The sequence below is a fragment of the Garra rufa genome, chromosome 5 (assembly GCF_049309525.1).
Source record: "Garra rufa chromosome 5, GarRuf1.0, whole genome shotgun sequence".
Taxonomy (NCBI): domain Eukaryota; kingdom Metazoa; phylum Chordata; class Actinopteri; order Cypriniformes; family Cyprinidae; genus Garra; species Garra rufa.
Genome location: NC_133365.1, coordinates 16,902,055 through 16,927,392, shown reverse-complemented (window position 1 = coordinate 16,927,392; position 25,338 = coordinate 16,902,055). Strand labels below are relative to the sequence as shown.

Genomic DNA, 25,338 nt, shown 5'->3' with positions numbered 1-25,338 from the left:
ACAGCAGGTTTAAATGCATCTAAGGTCAGAAAACATTGTCATTTTTTCAGAATATACATTTATACATAGAGTCGTTTGTCAATAATTTTGAAACCATTCGTTCGAACCAGCTTTGAGCGTTATATCTGTAAACCCCTCTCTTCCATAAGCCTACTCAGCTCTAATTGGTCAGCTGGCCAAGTCTGTTGTGATTGGCGCAGAGAGGAGTACTTGAGCAAGTTAGTGAGCACTACCATCTCTTGTGCCAAGTCTGTGGTTGTTTTTGATGTCCGTGGATTAAAGCGACTCTAAAAACGTCATATTTACCTCCTGGAATGCGAATTTACAAGGGAAACCTGACAAAAGGCATGTATTTTAACAGGGGACCCCCCTCGAAACGCAATTTGGTTAGTTTTGACTAGCAATTGGGCGGGTTTTGTTGTGAAAACCTGGCAACCCTGAGCACCTTTACATAAAACGATAATATAGCACTCTGATCCGTTCTTAAACTAATGACATAAAAACATTTTGTTTAACACTTACGCAAACGAATCTTGCCCACAGCTAAAGTTCATCAAATACATCATGTGTTAGCACAAAAAAAAAATATTTTGAGCACTCACTTGAAAATATACACATAACGTATCAGTCGTACTTACAGGTTGCGGTTCAGAGACGCTTGTTAGTCCAAATAAAGAAGATTAGAAGCCAAAGAAGATAAAGGCCAAGATACGAGAAGCAGTTCTTGGTAAAATGAGGAGCACACAACAAAAGGTTTAAACTGTATTGCTGTGGTATCGTGGAAAAAATACATTTTAACCACTGATTTTTCACATCATCTTTCGGCAATGAAAACAAAACAAACTTGCTTTCACAGTGCAGAACACAATGTCTGCTCGACATAAACACTCTAACTAGTAGAAATGTTTGCTCTGACTTTTTTTTTTGGGTGCAATATGCATCAGATACGTGATAAACGGACATTGACTATGCTGCTTGAGGCTGATACAGCACTATGTAATGTTGTTATTTTTTTACGTCTTCGTATACTCTTTATCGCCCACAAGAGATTTACTGTGAAGTTGTAAAGAAGTTGCATTCTCAAGGAAGATCTGTGTTTTACCCATTTTTGAGAGTTGGCCTAACACACATTTCTGTTTTCTGTGTTTGTGAATTGCAGGTGGGAGATGCAGGATGCTGCAGCACTAGAGGATGAAGAGAAGATTTTTGTGGATCAGTTAAAGGAAATATACTTCGACCAAAGTCAAGAAACATAGCAAAGTTCCAGTGACTATATAACAGAAGAACCAAATAACCAATTTAAGCTGCTAAGAAGATTGTTAACTGATTGCTAGTGCTGTGGATGTAAAATTACAGTTGTTGCAGATGAGTAATAAACAAAAACATTGTGAACTCTAAGAAATCACAAGGTTGTGATGAAATATGACTCCACTCTGTAACTGAAAACTGTACTCCTTTGATCTTTGATTAATAGATTTTGGAGCATTACTTGCCGAAAGGGGTAAATTACAAAAGGTACTCTTTGGTTTCAGTCAGTAATTGTAGAATAATAATAAAAACAATGCATGCAGTATATGCATAAAATATGTGACCCTGGACCACAAAACCATAAGTAGCAAGGATATATTTGTAGCAATAACGAACAATACATTGTATGGGTCAAAATTATAGATTTTTCTTTTATGCCAAAAATCATAAGGAAAGTAAGTAAAGATCATGTTCCATGAAAATATTTAGTAAATTTCCTAGTGTAAATATATCAAAAGTTAATTTTTGATTAGTAATATGCATTGCTAAGAATTTCATTTTGACAACTTTAAAAGCGATTTTCTCAATATTTAGATTTCTTTGCACCCTCACATCCCAGATTTTCAAATAGTTGGATCTAGGCCAAGTGTTGTCCTATCCTAGCTTATTTATTCAGCTTTCAGATGATGTAAGCGATTCTTAACAACTCTTAACTTGTTCCTAACCTTGTGGACTTTAAACAAAGACTATAGAATACCCAAGACATGTCACTCCTATAGTTTTGAATGGGGAAAAATGCAACGCTCATTATGGCCGCGAAGCCCCGCCTTCTTAATTAAAGAGCCAATCGTTGATTAGTAAAGTCAGCGCGTCACTGCAGCTGCCGTTAGAAGTCCAGGTTGCTATAGAAACGCCCGGTGCTCTAAGACGTGCGCTCAGTACTGCGCATGCGCACTGGCTCATTTAGCAGGAAAAATAAGCGTTTTTTAACGCTATTGGAGCTCAAGGAACCATATTTACGAGGCAGTTCTTGTTGGATTTCGTTGGAGATTTAAAATATGAAATTTAATCGTAAGCTTGGTGAACAGTTTTGGAGAATTTGATGTTTCCCCATTCAAACAGATAGGAGCTGCACTTGAATGCCCGAGAGGCGTTTCAAAGATGGCCGCCGAGTGACATGACTTGCCTTAAAGGGACTTTGCTTTAAATGAGAAATCCAGCAGTGATTTTTCACGCAGAAAAGGTTTGTTGATGAATAAAGACTGTTGTATCATACCTTTAGGTAATCATGGTTCTTTTACTATCATTAAAATACTTATAGTAACTAATATTTTTTTATTTATACTTTGAATTAGTTTTTATATTATTCTATATTGTTTTTAATTTTTATTTTAGTTGTTTTAGTAATTTTGTTGCGACACTTCTTATTTTTTAAATATCTATAGTTTTTATTCATTTTTAGAGTTAGTTATTTTCGTACATCAAGATAAAACGAATGTTGCTGTATAAATTAATTATAAATAAATATCTTCATGTGGAGTTTATGTATTTATTGGTTATTTAATTTATTTTTATGTATTTATTAATTTTATTTCATTATTTTAAGTCTGCAGTTTATTTACAGTGAAAAATACACTATATATATATATATATATATATATATATATATATATATATATATATATATATATATATATATAGGCTATGCGTGTGATAATTATTTATTAAGACGTGATATTTTCTTTCAGGAGATTTAAACTGTATTTTAACATTCATAGTTCAAAAAAAGATATCAAAAACATTGTTATTATTGTTAAATACGTATTATTGTAACGAAAGCGTTTGTATATCAAACGTATCCGACCGTTTAGTACAGCTCTTCTGTGTCTGTGTGAAAAGCGGCGCTGTCTGTTTAAATCCCGCCAATCAGCTGTAACTTGTGTAAAACGCTTCCGTTTCCGAGGAGACGGAAGCGTGTCTTCCTGTTTGGCAGAAGGAGGAAGCAGGATGTGTGAAATCTCACATGTGCTTGTTGTTATGGTACGTGAGCGGAGCGACATGCATGCAAATACATATTTACCTCTCCCAACTGTCTTCATCTAGCTCTTCAGCAGGGGGACCAGTATCGCCGCTTGAAATATTTGTGCTTCGTAAAGTTATTGTCCCATTTGTGTGATGAGTAGTTGTTATAAACATTGGCTGGGGTCCATGCAGGGTGTCTTTTACAATGTTTACATGCTCCGATCAAGTCGGAAGCAGCAGGTCGCTGCTTTCACTGTGTTTCTCTAAATGCAGACACTGAGATTCAGGTGCATGTGAGTCTCTCACACCAGCACGCTTGGTTTTAAACCTGAATCAAGCTGTTAGCATAATGCTAGTTACCACCATAAACAGTCTGACCTGTCAGATCAAAGTGCACTGTCATGAAAGTACGGTTAGACGACTTTTACGTTTGACTGCTTACACACGAACGAAACTCAGCTTTATAGCCAGAACGGTAACATTAGAAGCTAACAAGTCATCAAATTCACAGTCAGTATTTATGTATTTTTAATATTATGTAATTTTAAAAAGTGAGCATGTAATCAAATTATTATTAATTATTATTTGCACTAATCAAAATTACGTGTAGCATCATATTATTAAATACATTTATTAAGCTATATGGTTATATTATGGTCAGCTTTGTCAGAGGACAAGTGTAATTTGTCCCAAACATTATTGATTGTTATTGACACTAATAATTATTGACACATTATTTAACTGATACATTTAAACATAATATGTATTATAATAGTGTTACTAGTGCAAATGTTGTTTAAAAGATAACTTTATTATTTACTATTTATGTTATTTTATTTTAAAGATTTTTGACACCTCTCCAGCAGCTTGACAGTCTGAAGTTTAAAAGATTTTAATATTACTGGTTTATAATTTAACTGTTTTATAGTTACTGTTAATATTATGTTATAATATATGTAAAGCATTAATAGACATTTCTAGTAGTAATGAATTTACAGAAAACACGACTTTTTTTCGGTGTTGAGGCAATCAAGTTCATAGCATCAGAAGCTTGTTGTTTAGTCATTTTTATTTATTTATTCCTAATCAGGTTGACATGCAGTAATATATCTGTAGTGGAGTCCATGCCTATCAGAGCCAGCATCTTTCTCTTCTGTTTAGTTTGGATAACTATGGCCCAGCTCTTGGCACAAGAAGAAAAAGAAAAAACTACTGCACTAAAAGGTAAAGCTAGCAGTTATGAATACACATTGTGCCTAAATACATGCATGTAGAGTTGAAGTCAAAAGTTTACGAGAATTTGCAAAATGTTCCTTATTTTACCGAAATAAGAGGGATCATACAAAATGCATGTTATTGTTCAAGTGATGTTCATGAGTCCCTTGTTTGTCCTGAACATTTAAACTGCCTGCTGTTCTTTAGAGAAGTCCTTCAGGTTCCACAGATTTTTTGGTTTTCAGAATTGTTGTGTATTTGAACCCTTTCCAACAATGACTGTATGATTTTGAGATGCATCTTTTCACACTGAGGACAACTGAGGGACTCATATGCAACTATTACAGAAGGTTCAAATGCTCACTGATGCTTCAGAATGAAACACGATGCATTAAAAGCCGGGTGTGTAAACATTTGAACGGAATGAGGATATGTAAATTTTTCCAAATATCATATTTTTTTTATTTAGTAATGCCCTTCAGAAGCTACAGAAGATATATAAATGTTTCCCAGAAGAGAAAATAAGTTACATTTATCCTCAAATTCAAAAACTTTTCACCCGTCTGCACGTAATGCATGGTTTTTCCTCCTGAAGCATCAGTAAGCTTTTGTAAAGTATTTTTTTTTAATTATTTGTTTAATTGATTTGTTTGCATATTCATGCATTTTGTTTTCTAGATTTATTGTCCAGAATCGATTTAGACGAGCTAATGAAAAAAGACGAACCTCCACTGAACTTTCCTGAAACTCTGGATGAGTTTGAATACGCCTTCAATGAACGTAAGACTTTTCGCTTGTCTTTTCTCCAAACATCTTTAGACACAGTAAATTATTTCACTCTGTGACACACATGCCAGCCGGACCATCAAATAGCGTTTGGGCTTGTACTTTAATAACATGATTTTGTAGCTTGTCTGTGGTTCTGAAGGTTTGAATGCATTAGAAGTGTGCGGAGGGTTTCATTGGATATTGACAGCAGGCAGCAGGCTGTGATAGCGCTGTCTGTTTCAGAGTCTCTGGAGTCTGTGGCAGCTGAATGGACAAGTTGTGCATGCTATGGGCTGTCAGTGGCTTACTCAGCCTTGTGCTCTGTTTGACGGCTAGATTTGCATAACCTTGCTCCTCTCTCTAAAACGCCTCCTGTTAGCGTCTGGAATACCTTATATCAGTCTCCCAGTGAAGAGTATTACTTTTATTCGATTTTATAGGAAAGTTTCACTTTGTAACTTCTTTTGCCACTCTCTGAGATGAATGTCAAATGGCCATCGAGTCAAAGTATAGTCTTGGACATTAACTTTATAACGCAGGGGTTTCGTCGCTTTGTACAAATAGGATACAAAATAGGGTCTAAAGAAAATCTAATATCGTTTACTAAACATTATATGAGCCAAATGCAGTTTCGTGTAAATGTGTAAATATAGTTTAAAATTTTGATTTGAGTGATGTTATTTTCTAGCAATAATTAAAATTCAAATTGGATGCCAAAAAGGCAACTAATAGTGATTGCATAGCTTTTAGAAAATGCTGATGGTTAAATTAAATATTACACTACCAGTCAAAAGTTTTTGAACAGTAAGATTTTTAATGTTTTTCAAAGAAGTCTTTTCTGCTCACCAAGCCTGTATTTATTTGATTTAAAGTACAGCAAAACAGTACAATTTTGAAATATTTTTAGATTTAATAAAATAACTGTTTTCTATTTGATTATATATTAAATTGTAATTTATTCCTGTGATCAAAGCTACATTTTCAGCAACATTACTTCAGTCTTCAGTGTCACATTCAGATTGATATTCAGAATATTAGAGAATGATTGATTCTTCAGAAATCATTCTAATATGCTGATTTGCTGTTCAAAAACATTTTAGTTTTATTATTATTATCAACATTTAAAACAGTGGGGTACATTTTTCAGGATTCTTTGATGAATAGAAAGATCTAAATATGAGCATATCAGCATTTATTTATCTTAAATAAAACAACTTTTGTAACATTATATACACTACTGTTCAAAGTTTTTTTTTGTTGGGGAAAAAATTATAGAAATTAATACTTCTATTTAGCGAGGATGCTTTAAATTGATCAAAAGTGATGATAAAGACATTTATAATGTTATAAAAGATTTCTCTTTCAGTTAAATGCTGTTCTTCTGACCTTTCTATTCATCAACTGAAACCTGAAAAAATTCTACTCAGCAGTTTTCAGCATAATAATAACAATAAATGTTTTTTTGAGAAGCAAATCAGAATATTAGAATGATTTCTGTAAGATAATGTGACTGGTGTAATGATGCTAATAATAAAAACATTTATTTGAAATAGTTAAAATATGTCAACGTTGTACTGTTTTTGCTGTACTTTGGATCAAATAAATGCAGACTTACTGTTCAAAAACTTTTGACTGGTAGTGTATGAGACAGATAATTATTAATCAAGCACAAAAAATAGATTGTTTTATTTTTTATTTATTTTTTTCTCTTTATTTTTATTTGTACAGATACTGTATTTTTACATTCTTAAACCCTCCCCAACCAACCCAGATCGTTTTATTTGTATTTATTTTATTAATTTTAATTATTTATAAGATTTAAAAGCAAACTTATACGTCAACAGTACTTGCAGTTTTTGCCTAAATTAAGTTTTCATTCACTAGGGACAGTTGTTTCTTGGTTATTAATAAATATTTACCATAAATTAAAGTAAAATATTAGTTTCATTTTAGTAATTTCATTTTAATAACTTTGGTAACTGGGTTGAAAAATAATAGAGCTTCACAAATATTATAATTATGTACAAATTCTGAAGCGATGGAGATTTTAACTCTGGCGGCGAATCTTTTAAGTTGGATCTTTTCAGTAAGTCAACTGAACCGGTTTGGTTAGAATGATTCCTACACGAATCGGATTGAATCGAGCAACTGAAATTTTACAAATGGCATGACTGTATGAGAGTTCTGTCAACATGAACACGAGTACAAATCATTCACTTTTTATAGGAACTTTATTATTAATGTCATATAAAGAAAACTATATATGATTTGAATAAACACCTTTAGGGCCACTGTCCTGCAGAGTGTAGCATCAAATTGCTCCCAAATACCTGGATGAAAGTTTCTAGGAACGTTAGTAAGACCATTATGCTATTGATTGTTGAATATAGTTGAGAAGGTCATGACCAGAAATGTATCTTTTTAATGAAAGATATGTCATTTGTTTAAAAAAAAGTTTAAAATGTGTTTAAAATTACTTTTTCCTAATAGTTTTTTTTTGTAACAGTGTACCCTATTTATGGAAACTGCTTTTAAATTTTTCTTACTTATTCTTTTTTTTTTTAAATGATCTAATGCGATAACTCCACAAGAAATATACATACATTTGAAATTAATGTTTTTTTTTTTACCAAATTCAAGTGGCGTGATGACTTCATCCCAATCCGCCTTCAGCTCGTTCATTACTGGAAATCCAAGGTTATGTATACCTCATTAAGCTAAAAATCGAGAAAGCATGCTAATTATGCCAGGTTAAAGCAGGGAGAAGTTGTTGAAGGGGGGTATTCCTCAGAGAGCCTGTGTTATGAAGACGATGGAGCTGAACTTCCACTGCATGTTGGTTTCATTAGATCCCTTCTTCCTTCTGTTAGGCACTTCTGGTAGTAGTGTTTCTCTTCACCCCTTTGTGAATGCATAATTGATTTTTAAAGGTACTTTTTTCTCTCTCTCTCTCTCTCTCTCTCCCCTCCACTCTCTCCCTCATTCTTTCTCTAAAACTGTTTCTCATCCTATCTCAAAGGAGTGGCCATGCTTTCAGAGTTCATTGTTGATATACAGCCTTTTAGTGTTACATGTTGTCAAACAGCTAACGATGAAAGCAAATACTGTAATACTCTCTGAGTTAGCCATGTTGGATTTATCGCCTGCTAACTGTGCAAAAAGTGTCGGAGCTTTGAGAGTGAGGGGAATGAAAGTGCTTATGCAATCTTTTATCTTCAAAGCTGTTTTTCGTTTTGTGGAGCCATGCACTAGGGTAATTGCAAAAGTATGAGGCCCCAAGGCTATTTGGGTTAAGTGTGTATGCTTTGAGTATTTTAACTTCGCTCATTGGCAATCAGAGAGGTCACAATTAGATTTAACACTGGTTTTAGGCTTCATTATGCCTCTGTGTCTTAAAAATCCTTTAAGAAATGTTAGCAACCACTTTCACTCTTATTGTTGTTCAGTTTTGTATTGTTTGGTGGAATAGAATTGTATTACTAGAAATGTTTGGTGCCCTCTGATTCCTTACAAAAAGTTTTGTGGTGGTGGTAAAATATGAAGAGTTTATTTGCTAAAACAGATACATTTAAAAAAAATACATTTTGAAAAATCCTGTTTTTTATTATGTTACCATATTTTTATTGTGTTTTATTGTGCTAGTTAGCTGTATTTTATTTAGATATTTTATTTTATTTTATTGGGGGGGGGGGGGGTAAATAAGTACACTTTTAAAAAATAAAGGCGCTTAAATAGTTCTTCACAGCGATGCCATAAAAGAACCATTTTTGATTCCACAAAGAACCATTCAGTCAAAGGTTCTTTAAAGGATACTCTTTCTTACCTTTTTATACTCTGCACCAAAAAGGTTCTTCAGATGTTAAAGATTCTTTATGGAAGCATTTAGACAAAAAAAGTTCTTCTGTGGCATCGTGATGCACCTTTAATTTTAAGGGTGTAGGTAAATGAATAAATGATAAAAAAGTAATTTTTGATGTAGTTTTTCAGTCTTCGGTATCAGGATCCTTCAGAAATCATTCTTTGATGAATAAAAAGTTAAAAACAACAGCATTTATTCAAAATAGAAAACATTCTAACAAAGTCATTATTATCACTTTTTTAGCAGTTTAACTCATTCTTTCTGAGTAAAAGTTTTTTTTTTTTTCAAAGAGAGAAAGAAAGAAATTTTGAACGGTAGTGTATATTGTTGCAAAAAGTTCTTTTAAATTTTTTATTCAGTGAAGAATCCTGAAAAAGTCTTGCGCTCCGGGCGTCCCGTGTTCGAATGCCGACTCGTGGACCTTTCCCGATCCCGCCCCCTATCTCTCTCCCACTTCGCTTCCTGTCAGTTCTGATTTGTCCTATCACAATAAAGCCAAAAATGCAAAAAATAAATCTTAAAAAAAAAAAAAAAACATTCCACATGTTCCAAAAAAATATTTTCCCAACATTGAAGATAAAGTTTGGTATTGTGTATTGTTGCAAAAAATTCTATTTTAAACAAATGCTGTTCTTTTTAATGTTTTAAATGTTTTATCCATAAAAGAATCCTGAAAAAAAGAAAGAAAATGTTCCAAAAAAATATTAAGCAGCACAACTGTTTCCAACAATGATGATAAAGTTTGGTAGTGTGCATTGTTGTAAAAAAAAAAAAAAACTATTTTAAACTAATGCTGTTCTTTTTAATGTTTTTATTAAGCAGCACAACTGTTTCTAAAATTGATTAAAAAAAAATTATAAATCAGCATATTAGAATGATTTCTGGGTAATCATGTGACACTGAAGATTGGAGTAATGATGCTGAAAATTCAATTCATAAATTTAGTTGTAAAATATATTAAAATAGAAAACCGCTATTTAAAATTGCAATAATATACACAATATTACTGTTTTTTTCTTTATTTTTTAACCTAATAAACAGCCTTGATGAGCAGAAAAAAAATCTTTAAAAACATTGAAAGTCTTGCTGATCACAGATTTTTGAGCGGCAGTGACATTCTACATATTTTAAATATTAAAACATAATTTGTAATATTGTTTCAAGTCAGGCTTTCACTCACTAGGGGCTACCTAGTTTGGGACCAATTTTTTTTTTGGATAACAGGGTTGTATGGTTGAGCTGGATAAATTGCTTCATATAAAAAAAAAAAGTGTTGTCTCAAAAAGTGGATGGCGTATATGCCAAACATTCATCCCTTCCCCTGAAACACCATTAGTCCCAAGTAAGTGTGGTGTTGTTGTTTACCTCATGCACCTCAGCAGCTGTTTAGCAGCATCAGTACTTGGCAAAAGCCAGGCCTCATTGTCCAGCCTTGGCAGAACAGTGGCATTCAAGTGGGTCACTTTGAATGAAGTCGGCTGGCCCGCTCTCAAACGAGCCCCTCAAAGGATGCTCATAGGAGGGAACAGTTGCAGTGGTCCAGCCGCACTCACGCACGCACACGCTCTCAGATCTCTGGTGGCTTGAGGTACAGTGGCGGAGAGAGCGCTATTGCAGCACCAGCTGTCTGAGGAAGGCCTGCCAGACGTCCCAGAAGGCCGAAGTAAGGGGGACAGGAGAAGCGTTAGCCGTTCGCAGGGCTTGTACCTGCCAGATGGGGGGATGCCAGCCAAACGTATTTAATTGCGTGAAGGGGAATGATGCACATCAAGCAGGCCTGAGGTTCTGAACTGAAGGTCACAGCCTGACAGATAGTGGACTATGGACGGCCCTCAAGGCCTCGTATACTAAAGCTTCCACTCATTGAATCCCGACTGATCATTGAGAATAGGTTTGGCTGAGGTATTTGATGCTCCTCAAACTGCAGGTGCAAAATAGTTGTTGAATGTGAAGGTAAAGAGTGATTCACTTGAGTTGGAGCCTGGCAATGTTGTGCCCTTGCTGTGAAAACAACAAGGCTTTCATGTGCGTGATGGCCAATCAAAAACATCTTTTATGTTGGAAAACATTCTTTTCTTGTTGGCTCACAAAGGCTTTGGCTTCATGCCTTCCCTCATGTTCCACTTCAAGATACTCTGCACTAATATTGTCCGCAATATTCCCTTCATGTGTGTTTGAAGTAGAACTGTGGGAGAAATGTTATATAGGGAGGTTAAGATAATAAAACTAATAGCGTCCAGTCTCAGACCCAAGCAGGAAATGTCTGCTCAAACCTTTTTGTCTTTCCTAATGAGTGGCAAACTGTTTGTTTATGGAAGACCTCCTACACTAAGCAAATTTAGGTATTCTTAAGGGTTTAAAAAAGTCATTTTTTTTATGATTGTATTACAAAATTATAGTTATGTTTTTTTTTCTTTTCTGTAGATGGTCAGTTGAGACACATACAGACAGGGGAGCCGTTTGTCTTCAACTATAAAGAGGACCTGCATAGATGGAACCAGAAAAGATATGAAGCACTGGGAGAGGTAATGTTGATCATTTTAAAACAATTTTATACATAACAAATGTGATATTGTGTATTGATCTTCGTAGATTATTTAAATTATATATGCATTAATTCAATAGTATAGAACATTGTTGAATACTGATTTATTTATTTACACTACCTTTCAAACTACCTTTTATTTATTTATTTATTTTTTTTTTTACAAAAGATGAAAATATGTACAGTATATACAAATACAAATAATATACAAATAAATACTCTTCTTGAACTTTCTGTTCATCAAAGAATCCTGAAAAAATTATAACAGTATCCCTAAAAATTTGAAGCAGCACAACTGTTTTCAACATTGATAATAATAAGAAATATACTTACTTGAGCACCAAATATAACATATTAGAATGATTTCTGAAGGATCATGTGACACTGGATTAGTGGATTAGTTTTGCCATTACAGAAAAAAATGGTTTCTGTATTATATTTTATTCAGATAAAAGCTGAATTTTCAGCATCGTTACTCCAGTGTTCAGTGTCACATGATCCTTCAGAAATCATTCTAATATTCTGATTTATTATCAGTGTTGAAAACAGTTGTGCTGCTTAATACTTATTTTGAAGGATTCTTTGATAAATAATAAGTTAAAAAAGAACATTTATTTAAAATATATATTTTTTCTAACAATATACACTATGGTTCAGAATTTTGGGTTCAGTAAATTTATATTGTTTCTTTTTCTTTTTAAAGAAATTAATGTTTTTATTCAGCAAGGATGTGTTAAAGTGATAGCAAAAACTATTTTGAATAAATGCTGTTCTTTTTTACTTTTTATTCATTAAAGAATCCTGAAAAATGTATCACAGGTTCCAAACTAATATGGCAACACAACTGTTGCCAACATATGTAATGATAATAATAAATCAGCATATTAGAATGATTTCTGAAGGATCATGTGACACTTAAGACTGGAGTAATGGCATCTTTGCATTACAGGAATAAATTGCATTTTAAAGTATATTAAAATAGAAACTAATATTTTATGTTGTAATAAACATTTTTTTTTGTTTTTTTTGATCAAGTAAATGCAGCCTTAATGGGCATAAGAGACTTAAAAAAAAGTCTTACTGATTACTGATAAACTTTTAAACAACTTTATTTGGGTCATTGCCGTATGATGATTTTTGTCAGGCCAGTTTTAAAATACAAAAATAATAATAACTGTTGTAATTGTTCAAGAATTAAGAATGTTGTGTACACATAAATTCATATTAGGATTCAAAATGAAGTGATTTTAGTGTTTTTTCATCTTGATGAATTGGCCATAGCCTTAAAAAAATGTCATGTGGTGCGACCATGATTTATATTAAAATTAAGGCATTTTCTTAACATGCTTATTTTTTTTTATATGTTCTCAGTAATGAAAGTGTTTGCATTTATTTTGAGTTTTTGTAAATATGCTAATTTTAGAAGTTAAGAGTTGCCTTCTTAAATGTATAGTCGTGGCCAAAAGTTTTGAGAATTACATAAATATTGGAAATTGGAAAAGTTGCTGCTTAAGTTTTTATAACAGCAATTTGCATATACTCCAGAATGTTATGAAGAGTGATCAGATGAATTGCATAGTCCTTCTTTGCCATGAAAATTAACTTAATCCCGAAAAAAACTTTCCACTGCATTTCATTGCTGTCATTAAAGGACCTGCTGAGATCATTTCAGTAATCGTCTTGTTAACTCAGGTGAGAATGTTGACGAGCACAAGGCTGGAGATCATTATGTCAGGCTGATTGGGTTAGAATGGCAGACTTGACATGTTAAATGGAGGGTGATGCTTGAAATCATTGTTCTTCCATTGTTAACCATGGTGACCTGCAAAGAAACACGTGCAGCCATCATTGCGTTGCATAAAAATGGCTTCACAGGCAAGGATATTGTGACTACTAAGATTGCACCTAAATCAACAATTTATAGGATCATCAAGAACTTCAAGGAAAGAGGTTAAATTCTTGTTAAGAAGGCTTCAGGGCGTCCAAGAAAGTCCAGTAAGCGTCAGGATCGTCTCCTAAAGAGGATTCAGCTGCGGGGTCGGAGTGCCACCAGTGCAGAGCTTGCTCAGGAATGGCAGCAGGCAGGTGTGAGCGCATCTGCACGCACAGTGAGGCCAAGACTTTTGGAAGATGGCCTGGTGTCAAGAAGGGCAGCAAAGAAGCCACTTCTCTCCAAAAAAAACATCAGGGACAGATTGATCTTCTGCAAAAAGTATGGTGAATGGACTGCTGAGGACTGGGGCAAAGTCATATTCTCAGATGAAACCTCTTTCCGATTGTTTGGGGCATCTGGAAAAAGGCTTGTCCGGAGAAGAATAGGTGAGCGCTACCATCAGTCCTGTGTCATGCCAACAGTAAAGCATCCTGAGACCATTCATGTGTGGGGTTGCTTCTTATCCAAGGGAGTGGGCTCACTCACAATTTTGCCCAAAAACACAGCCATGAATAAAGAATGGTACCAAAACACCCTCCAACAGCAACTTCTTCCAACAATCCAACAACAGTTTGGTGAAGAACAATGCATTTTCCAGCATGATGGAGCACCGTGCCATAAGGCAAAAGTGACTAAGTGGCTCGGGGACCAAAACGTTGAAATTTTGGGTCCATGGCCCGGAAACTCCCCAGATCTTAATCCCATTGAGAACTTGTGGTCAATCCTCAAGAGGCGGGTGGACAAACAAAAACCCACTAATTCTGACAAACTCCAAGAAGTGATTATGAAAGAATGGGTTGCTATCAGTCAGGATTTGGCCCAGAAGTTGATTGAGAGCATGCCCAGTCGAATTGCAGAGGTCCTGAAAAAGAAGGGCCAACACTGCAAATACTGACTCTTTGCATAAATGTCATGTACTTGTCGATAAAAGCCTTTGAAACGTATGAAGTGCTTGTAATTATATTTCAGTACATCACAGAAACAACTGAAACAAAGATCTAAAAGCAGTTGAGCAGCAAACTTTGTGAAAACTAATATTTGTCATTCTCAAAACTTTTGGCCACGACTGTACTTAGCAGACTTATCTTTCCTGTTAATTGCATAAAACTGATAGAAATGTTTTAAAAATACCATTCACTTAAGCATACTGTAGTTGTGATTCATATTTCAAACAGCAGAAATGAGATATTTCATGTTTAACTTTATACAGTTATTCCGATTATTGGTCACACCACATTATGAGTGGTCGCTCCAAATGACGCAAAGGCCTTATAACATTAAAAATCTATTTAAAGAGATCTGTGAAAAGTGAAGCACATGGCATTAACTGCATGCATTTCTTTAGCCCCAGTTATTTCTGAACTTTGCCCGATCTTGGCTGCTCAGTAACCATTCGCTGGGAGTTTGATGAACAGGTCGTTTGACCAATCATAAGTTATGGCCGAGCGGTCGCAAAACATGATATTTTGACACTTTAAATAACAGAAAAATTACAAATAACTAATCTTTTTTTGAAAAGTTCAAGTGGGTTCATATTAATAGGATCTTTTTTATGCATTTAAACCAAATTTTAACTGAAAAAATGCAACTAGACAGAAGATTTAGGCGTTACGTCATTGACCCATATATAATTTCAGCTCATTTTCAGGTGTGAACGCTTTCTTTCTGATACATTAAAGACCATCTTTCACTTTTTTTGTTGTTGTTGTGTTTAGTCTGAGTGAGCTCTGCTGTGCTCTGTTTTACAGCACTCTCACTGTTCACACCTTCACGCTTTACCAACCACTACTGCTTCCAACCCCCTTCCACTGTCACGCTCCGGGGCTGTGTGCATGTTATAAGGTTTAAAAGTGTTGATTGTTCATATTTTGATGTGAATCACATGTTGGCTTATTAGACTGCGTGTGTACTTGCGGTGTGCCTTCAGGAAAGTTTATTTTCTGCTGTACCCGGCATGTGGCTTTGAAAGTTCAAATGCGGTTCACTGAGTCTTAAGTCTTAATTTGTGTATACATGCACTTAATTATCTTTGTTCATTTACATCTGTATTCTTTGGCTTTATTTGTAGTGCGTATTCGTTTGATGTTCAAAGGAAAGAGATTGACTCTTTTAGGATTATGTGAGCGTTTTATTTCTGGTCCAGGTACGATCCTATGAGAAATGGCCCTTTAAGAACAAAACAAAAGACTTCTCCCCTGTTATCATTGCATATCTGTTTATGTGGCTAAAAACATAAAGTTTCAGAGCAGAACAGCGGGTGACCAGATTTCATGAACTTCTCTTGAGTGAATTCAAAATAGAGTGGAAGTGAAAGCAGGTTGAGTTTTGTGATATTGTTTTGAATTGGAAAGGATTCAGTTGAGCAGGGTTAGGTGCTTTTGTGATGTATGTCTGCAATATAGATGCATGCGATATCAAATCACTGGTGTGGCACCTGATATTAAAGTACTGTTTGTGCTAGCCTACATTCATTAAACAGGCTAGAAAGTAAATAGTAATACTTTATTCCTAAAGTCATGTGTGGCAACCCTGCAAAAATAGATTGGAGGTACAAAACCGTACAAATGATGTTTTTTGTTGTTGTAAAGTTCAACACAGCTTTTACAGTATCATGCTTTTACGGTCAGTCTTGTAGAACTTATAATTAATATTGGTGCTAGACCCATAACTAGGCCCACAATTTAAAAAAAAAAATTGCAGCACATAAAGTGCTAAAAATGACTATAAACTGGACTATAAACTGTTTGAATATGCTGTAAAATACCATAGCCTTTTGTTGTATTTTAATTTATTTTATTTTAAATGAATAAATGATGACAATTTTCATTTTTGGATGAACTATGCCTTGTAAAATAACTATGCTTAATTTCAATTTATGCTATGCCTAATGTATCCTGTAAATTAAAAATTCTTGAGAGTAAACGAAGAAAAGAAAAACAAAAAACATTTATTAGACTGAATAAACTAAGACATTATTTTTCCATTACTCACCCTTGTGTTTATTTTATTTTATTTTTTTATTTTATATTTTATTTTATTTTATTTTTCTGCCATATGAGCTTCACAAAAAAGCAATGGCAATGTTTTTCTTTTCTTTTCTTTTCTTTTCTTTTCTTTTTCTGCCATATGAGCTTCACAAAAAAAGCAATGGCAATGTTTTTATTTCTTTTCTTTTCTTTTCTTTTTTATTTTATTTCTTTTATTTTATTATATTTTATTTTTAGATGTGACAAGATATTATTTAAAGTACCATATAAACTTTAATTTAATTTGATCATTTTATTTAATTTTTCTGCCATATGAGCTTTACAAAAAAATGGCAATGTTTTTCTTTCTTTCTTTCTTTCTTTCTTTCTTTCTTTTCTTTTCATTTCTTTTTTCATTTCTTTTTTCTTTTCTTTTCTTTTCTGTTTCTATTTTATTTTATTTTATTTAGGAAAGGTGACAAGATATTATTTAAAGTACCATATAAATACAATGATTTCTAAATATGTTAATGACCATGATATTATTTTATTTTATTATTTTATTTTTCTGCAATATGAGTTAAAAAAAAAAAAACAATGTCAATGTTTTTTTTTTCTTTTCTTCTTTCAATTCTTTGCTTTTCTTATTGTTTCTATAATCACCATGATATTATAATATTTAATTTAATTTTAATATTTTATTTAATCTGCCATATGAGCTTTACAAAAAAAAGAAATGGCAATGTTTTTTTTTTTCTTATTTTTTCTTATTTTATTTTATTTTACGAAATATAAACAATATTGTTTAAAGTACCATATAAATACTATAGTTACTAAATATGTTAATCACCATGATATATGTATAAAAATAACAATAAAACAAATAAAATAAAATATGAATGATTATAATAATTTGAACAAAATTTCACCTATTTCTCTCTTTGAATGCTTGTTTATTTCTTCTACATTCTAAACAAATGCAGAGTTAAAAAATAAGAAAAAATTCCAGTGATTGATTATTTTTGATTATTTTGACAGTGCATTCAGCCACTAGTGAGAATGTAGTACTCTCAGCCCTGTTAAACATGCATCACCATATCTGTTTTTCCCCTGCAGTCAGCACAGAATGTGACAAAAGTGTGTGAATTCAGTGTGCTTCTAGCCATAATGCATACGAAGACCAGATTCTACTGAAAACTTGATTTCTTGCTCTGACTGTTTCTGTCGTGTGTCTGTGAATGCCACTATTGGTGGTGTGTGTCCCTGTGTTCCAGCGTTCTCAGATTTGAGAGTGTGAATGTGGGGTACAGAAGTGGGCGAGAGTCTTTGTGAGACTGGAGGCAGCACCAGATGTCCAATTTGCACTTCAGCCGGGCCTGAATGAGCTGCTGGACCACAGGTTTACCCTGACAGGTTCACTGAGAGAGAGAGGAAAAAGACTCAGGCAAAAGCATCTCAGCCCATAAGGTTTGATGATAATTATTGGCAAAGCAGTACAAAATATGCGGTACACAAATTAAACTAAATGAAATTAAATTGAATGACAAATTATTATACATTTTAAATTTAAATATTCAGTATTTGCGCGGTATAATGTGCCAGATGTGTAAGGGAAACTGTGTCAGTGACTTACCTCATAGTTATAGTAAGTTTTAGATCCAAAACCTGAAAGTAATATTAGATTGGTTTTGTTGAAAAATATGAAACACAAGCCAGATTTCTTCAAAAAAATGCAAGGAAGCTCTGGTAAAGAGAAACTCTGCTTTAAAAAAAGAACGATCAAGGATTTTCCCCACAAAGTAACGCATTGAAGAAGTTGCTTCAAAAAAAGTTGGTGAAGTACGAGGAGTAACGTTTTATATTTCCTGCAACCTTGATGGTTGAAGTGTGGAATAATAATGTCTTAGTTTATTCAGTTTCATTCTCAATTTATAGGATACATTAGGCATCGCATGAATTATAATTAGGCATAGTTGTTTTACAAAAATGGAAATTGTGTCATCATTTACTCACCCTCATGTTGTTATTTCTGTCTTCCGTAGAGCACAAAATAAAATATATTTGTCTGAACAGCATTTGTCCTTACTGACTTTTGAATTAAATATGTTTAATTTATTTTATTTTATCATATGAGTTTTACATCCAAGTGGAGAAAGTGCAATTACACTGGTCTTCTCAGATTTTTCTCTTTTTATGATTTTTTTTTCCTTTTTTTTCTTTTCTTTTCTTTTCTTTTCTTTTCTTTTCTTTTCTTTTCTTTTCTTTTCTTTTTTCTTTTATTATTTAATTTCATTTAATTTGATGTGGCATTATATTGTTTAAAGTACCATAGAAATGTAAATATGTTAAACACCATTTTATATATATATATATATATATATATATATATATATATATATATATATATATATATATATATATATTTAATAGCAATGCAATAACATTATATTGATTAAAGTACCATATAAATGTTACATTTTAATTTATTTTATTTTATTTTTCTGCCATATGAGCTTTACAAAAAAAAGAAAAAAGCAATGGCAATGTTTTTCTTTTCTTTTCTTTTTTCTATTATTTTCTTTTCTTTTTTTATTTTACTTAGGAAAGAAAATACAATGGTTTCTAAATATGTTAATCACCATCATTTTATTTTATTTTATTTTATTTTTCTGCCATATGAGCTTTACAAAAAAGCAATGGCAATGCTTTTCTTTTCATTTCTTTCTTTCTTTTTTTTTTCTTTTGCTTTGCTTTTCTTATTGATTCTATTTTATTTTATTTACGAAAGGTGACATGATATTGTTTAAAGTATCATATAAATACAATGGCTTCTAAATATGTTAATCATCATGATTTTATTTTATTTTATTATTTTATTTTATTTTTCCTGCCATATGAGCTTTACATACAAGGGCAGAAAGTGCTATTACACTGGTCTTGTTAAAAAAATGAAAAAGAAATATATATATTTTTTTTTTGCTTTTTTATAAATACATAATTTAGCTGTAAAAATGCTTCAACAGTGTTTGTTCTGAACACTCCCTGTGAACATTCAATATCTTTGTATATATTACTATTTGGTTTCAGATTCTCAACTGCAGATCTCCAGCATCTTTGAATGCAGTCTACACACACATAGATGGAGAAGCTGGAGGCAAACTTAAACTCAGGGTCATTCACTATCACTCCATTATCTATTTCTATAGCCAACTTCTCTGCTGTTCTTCTCCTCTCTTTTCGTATCACTGTGGGACCATCATTAGGGGGTGTGCAGACACACACGCATGCAGAAGTGTGAGATCATTGGCTGGTTTGCATCACTGAGCACTGGCAAGTGGTTTGCCTTAGAGGGGTGTGTGTGTGTGCATCACCATGTTAGCTGGGGAGGGAGGGGGACGGCGTAGATGGGGGGCTTCAGATGTTCTGCGTGCATGTAATTAAGTTTTTTTTCTGAAACTGTACGAAAGCATTTCTCAATGTGTCTTTCCTATCAGTATCAGGTGTCTGTTGCCTTTTGCGAATGTGTGTCTCTGCCTCAATATATGCGAGTGTTTTGTTTTGTGTGTTTACCTGGCCATTTTGTTGACCTCCCTGGCAGTACAACACTGTTTATGCATTCATACTTTGTGTCTGACGGCGTGTGAGTTTGTGTGTGGGTGGCAGGTACTGTGTGGGTCCATGTTGGTATGTTCGCAGTGGGCGGAGGGTCATGAACGTTACCTTCCACACACACGCACACAAACACACGGAGAGAGTATGTGTGGAGGGCTGTAAGTGACTGTTCCCAGCGCTAGGTGACACAGTGTGGGCTCGACTCCAGATGGGAGAGCATTAAGCTGTTAATAAATGAGGATCTTTCTCTGCATCTGTGGAATGACAGACATACAGTATTCTAATGAAGAAGAGCTGCCCAGATGGCTTGATTTCATAGATAACTCCCCTCTTTCTCACATTTTATACTGATTGGCTTTATACTGTGAGTGTGTGAGAGAAACATTGACTGGGAGTTTTTTTTTTAATTGAAAGGACATTGGACAGTGACATAAGAGGAGTTGAATAGAGATGCAGGCTGGACATAAACTTAGCCTTTGCTGCATAATTTGTACTGCAACATTAAAGCTAAAAATGAGTAAAAGTCATGTTACTCTAAATGTTACAGCTGTTTCATTATGTGAGGATACATAAATACACTTTTATGTCCTACACAACACACTACACAAGAACATTGCTGTTTTAGAGTGACTGCAGGCCCACGCAACAGCATCAGTCATGCTTGTTTTGTTTTTATGTTAACAACAGCTCCCTATAAACGTACAGCAAAATGGCTGCTGTTGATTTAAGAACCGTTGCTTCCTCAGAGGTCGACGTATTTGATGTTCCTCCACCAGCTGCAGGAGATAAATCTTGAATTTGTGTTTATAGAGTTATGCTATTCTAACTGAAATGATTAAAAATTGTTCTTATTGATTGAAATAAAGCTGAAATAACATAAAATATCAATATTGGATTAAAAACTTAGAAATGTTGCCTTGACAACTAGTATTAGTACTAAGTACTAAAATTTCCATTAAGTTAAAATTAAAATAAGTTTGAAGTACTAAAATTACTAGTAGGTTTGAAGTACTAAAATTACTAAAACGTTTGAAGTAAAATAAGTTTGAAGTACTAAAATTACTAATACCTTTAAGGTACTAAAATGACTAGTAAGTTCAAAGTAGTAAAATTACTAATATGTTTGAAGTACTAAAATACTAAAAAAATGTAAGTACTAAAATTACTAAAAAAATCTAAAGTACTAAAATTACTAGTAAGTTCAAAGTATGAAAATTACTTTTCGTTTGAAGTAAAATCATTTTGAAGTACTAAAATTACTAAAAAGTTTGAAGTAAAATAATTTAAGTACTACAGTTACTAACAAGTTTGAAGTACTAAAATTACAAAAAAAATTGAAGTACTAAAATTACTAAGTTTGAAGTACCTAAATTACTACAAATTGTGAAGTGTTAAAATTACTAGTAAGTTAAAAGTACTAAAATTACTAAGTTTGAAGTAAAAAAAAACCTTGAAGTACTAAAATTACTAGTAAGTTCAAAGTGTGAAAATTACTAATGTTTGAAGTAAAATCATTTTGAAGTACTAAAATTGCTAAAAAGTTTGAAGTAAAATAATTTAAGTACTACAGTTACTAACAAGTTTGAAGTACTAAAATTGCTAAGTTTGAAGTACCTGAATTACTACAAATTGTGAAGTGTTAAAATTACTAGTAAGTTAAAAGTACTAAAATTACTAAGTTTGAAGTAAAAAAAAAATCTTGAAGTACTAAAATTACTAGTAAGTTCAAAGTATGAAAATGACTAATGTTTGAAGTAAAATCATTTTGAAGTACTAAAATTGCTAAAAAGTTTGAAGTAAAATAATTTAAGTACTACAGTTACTAACAAGTTTGAAGTAATAAGATTACTAAGTTTGAAGTACCTAAATTACTACAAATTGTGAAGTGTTAAAATTACTAGTAAGTTAAAAGTACTAAAATTACTAAGTTTGAAGTAAAAAAAATCTTGAAGTACTAAAATTACTAGTAAGTTCAAAGTGTGAAAATTACTAATGTTTGAAGTAAAATCATTTTGAAGTACTAAAATTGCTAAAAAGTTTGAAGTAAAATAATTTAAGTACTACAGTTACTAACAAGTTTGAAGTACTAAAATTACTAAGTTTGAAGTACCTGAATTACTACAAATTGTGAAGTGTTAAAATTACTAGTAAGTTAAAAGTACTAAAATTACTAAGTTTGAAGTAAAAAAAAATCTTGAAGTACTAAAATTACTAGTAAGTTCAAAGTATGAAAATGACTAATGTTTGAAGTAAAATCATTTTGAAGTACTAAAATTGCTAAAAAGTTTGAAGTAAAATAATTTAAGTACTACAGTTACTAACAAGTTTGAAGTACTAAAATTACTAAGTTTGAAGTACCTAAATTACTACAAATTGTGAAGTGTTAAAATTACTAGTAAGTTAAAAGTACTAAAATTACTAAGTTTGAAGTAAAAAAAAATCTTGAAGTACTAAAATTACTAGTAAGTTCAAAGTGTGAAAATTACTAATGTTTGAAGTAAAATCATTTTGAAGTACTAAAATTGCTAAAAAGTTTGAAGTAAAATAATTTAAGTACTACAGTTACTAACAAGTTTGAAGTACTAAAATTACTAAGTTTGAAGTACCTAAATTACTACAAATTGTGAAGTGTTAAAATTACTAGTAAGTTAAAAGTACTAAAATTACTAAGTTTGAAGTAAAAAAAATCTTGAAGTACTAAAATTACTAGTAAGTTCAAAGTATGAAAATGACTAATGTTTGAAGTAAAATCATTTTGAAGTACTAAAATTGCTAAAAAGTTTGAAGTAAAATAATTTAAGTACTACAGTTACTAACAAGTTTGAAGTAATAAGATTACTAAGTTTGAAGTACCTAAATTACTACAAATTGTGAAGTGTTAAAATTACTAGTAAGTTAAAAGTACTAAAATTACTAAGTTTGAAGTAAAAAAAATCTTGAAGTACTAAAATTACTAGTAAGTTCAAAGTGTGAAAATTACTAATGTTTGAAGTAAAATCATTTTGAAGTACTAAAATTGCTAAAAAGTTTGAAGTAAAATAATTTAAGTACTACAGTTACTAACAAGTTTGAAGTACTAAAATTACTAAGTTTGAAGTACCTGAATTACTACAAATTGTGAAGTGTTAAAATTACTAGTAAGTTAAAAGTACTAAAATTACTGAGTTTGAAGTAAAAAAAAATCTTGAAGTACTAAAATTACTAGTAAGTTCAAAGTATGAAAATGACTAATGTTTGAAGTAAAATCATTTTGAAGTACTAAAATTGCTAAAAAGTTTGAAGTAAAATAATTTAAGTACTACAGTTACTAACAAGTTTGAAGTACTAAAATTACTAAGTTTGAAGTACCTAAATTACTACAAATTGTGAAGTGTTAAAATTACTAGTAAGTTAAAAGTACTAAAATTACTAAGTTTGAAGTAAAAAAAAATCTTGAAGTACTAAAATTACTAGTAAGTTCAAAGTGTGAAAATTACTAATGTTTGAAGTAAAATCATTTTGAAGTACTAAAATTGCTAAAAAGTTTGAAGTAAAATAATTTAAGTACTACAGTTACTAACAAGTTTGAAGTAATAAGATTACTAAGTTTGAAGTACCTAAATTACTACAAATTGTGAAGTGTTAAAATTACTAGTAAGTTAAAAGTACTAAAATTACTAAGTTTGAAGTAAAAAAAATCTTGAAGTACTAAAATTACTAGTAAGTTCAAAGTATGAAAATGACTAATTAGTTTGAAGTAAAATACTTTTGAAACACTAACATTACTAATAAGTTTGAAGTACTTAAATTACTAATCATTTTGAAGTACTAAAATTACTAATAAGTTTAAAGTAAAAAAAACTTGAAGTACTAAAATGACTAATAAGTTTGAAGAACTAAAAAAAAAAAAAATTAAAGTACTAAAATTACTAGTAAGTTCAAAGTATGAAAATGACTAATTAGTTTGAAGTAAAATACTTTTGAAACACTAAAATTACTAATAAGTTTGAAGTACTTAAATTACTAATCATTTTGAAGTACTAAAATTACTAATAAGCTTGAAGTACTAAAATAACCAATAAGTTTAAAGTACTAAAATTACTATAACTGAAATTCAAGCTATATAATTAGACATTTAGAAATAAATATGACAATAGCACATTCACCTTTTTGCAATATATGTAATGGATTTTATTCTAAATGGGACTAATGGGACTCAGTTTTAGATGTTGGGATTTTAAAGGGAACTCCGGGACTTGATGAGACTTGAAAAGATGTCACTTACTGAAATATGTAGTAGAAAAACACATGAAAGATTTACATTATTTAAAAAAGTCCATGTTGTTTTATATATAATTTGGGGGGTACCATTATTTCGATGACATGAAATGGTTGTACTCTGTGAACTACTGGCAGTACCTGTTGCTATTTTTACCGCAACACAACTGGGAAAATAAAACACTGATCTGAGTTGTGTTACGGTAAAAGTAGCAACAGGTAACTCACAAGTGCATTCCATGTCATAAAAATAACGACACCTCCCATAGTCCAAAATATGTATTAAACAATGAAATCTTTCATGGGTTTTCCGCTACATATTTCAGTAAGAAACATTTACGTTATATTAATCCACACAAATCTTAATACCCGGGGTTCCCTTTAAAAAATGAAAGCTAGATATCAGAATGGAGCAGAACCTCCTTTTGATTTAACGATTATAAAGACTTCAGCAAAAAAAGTTTTTTTTTAGGTCTTAAAAGATTTTAAATGCTTGTGAGTGTTGCTTCATGTCTTTAATGGTTTGAATGACACAACAGACAGAAGAATCACAAAGAAGCCTTATGGGACTCTCACATGAAGTGAGCCCACTTTCTTCCTCTGACTACAGCAGAAAGTTAAATATTTGGAAAAAAGGAACAAGAAAACAAGAAAAGCAGAGTCCAACCAAGCTGTTTTCTTTCTCAACCCTCTCTTGTCATGAATCAGCATTCACATCTCCCTCTTTTCTCATCCTCGTGTTTGCGTGTTTGTGTTTTGGGGATTTGTCTTTTCTTCATGTATTCTTTATTCCTTCTTTTTAATCTATTGGTAATTCCCCACTCTTCCCTGTGCTGTCACTCCATCAGCGTACCGTCCTCTCACTCGCTGTCATTATCCAAACAGCTTTGAAGTCATTCATTCATTCTCCCCT

The 25,338-nt window shown here is 32.2% G+C and overlaps 2 protein-coding genes across 3 annotated transcripts in view; both read left to right on the top strand.

Annotated features, from left to right (window-relative positions):
• Positions 1-1,702, top strand: part of kiaa0825 (KIAA0825 ortholog) — a 167,184-nt gene extending 165,482 nt beyond the window's left edge. Inside the window, exon 19 of the mRNA XM_073839992.1 lies at positions 1,160-1,702. Within this exon, the coding sequence (XP_073696093.1) occupies positions 1,160-1,256 (97 nt within the window). The 3' untranslated portion in view covers positions 1,257-1,702. The remainder of the gene's footprint in view (positions 1-1,159) is intronic.
• Positions 1,703-3,221: 1,519 nt separating this feature from the next.
• arb2a (ARB2 cotranscriptional regulator A) overlaps positions 3,222-25,338 on the top strand; it is a 206,052-nt gene continuing 183,935 nt past the window's right edge. Inside the window, exons 1-4 of one of the 2 annotated variants that reach the window (XM_073840323.1) lie at positions 3,222-3,288; positions 4,361-4,494; positions 5,164-5,265; positions 11,537-11,637. In XM_073840323.1, coding sequence (XP_073696424.1) covers positions 3,272-3,288; positions 4,361-4,494; positions 5,164-5,265; positions 11,537-11,637 — 354 coding nt within the window. In that variant the 5' untranslated portion in view covers positions 3,222-3,271. Of the gene's footprint in view, positions 3,289-3,687; positions 3,781-4,360; positions 4,495-5,163; positions 5,266-11,536; positions 11,638-25,338 lie in introns of those variants that run through there. The other variant, XM_073840324.1, reaches the window with a different exon arrangement.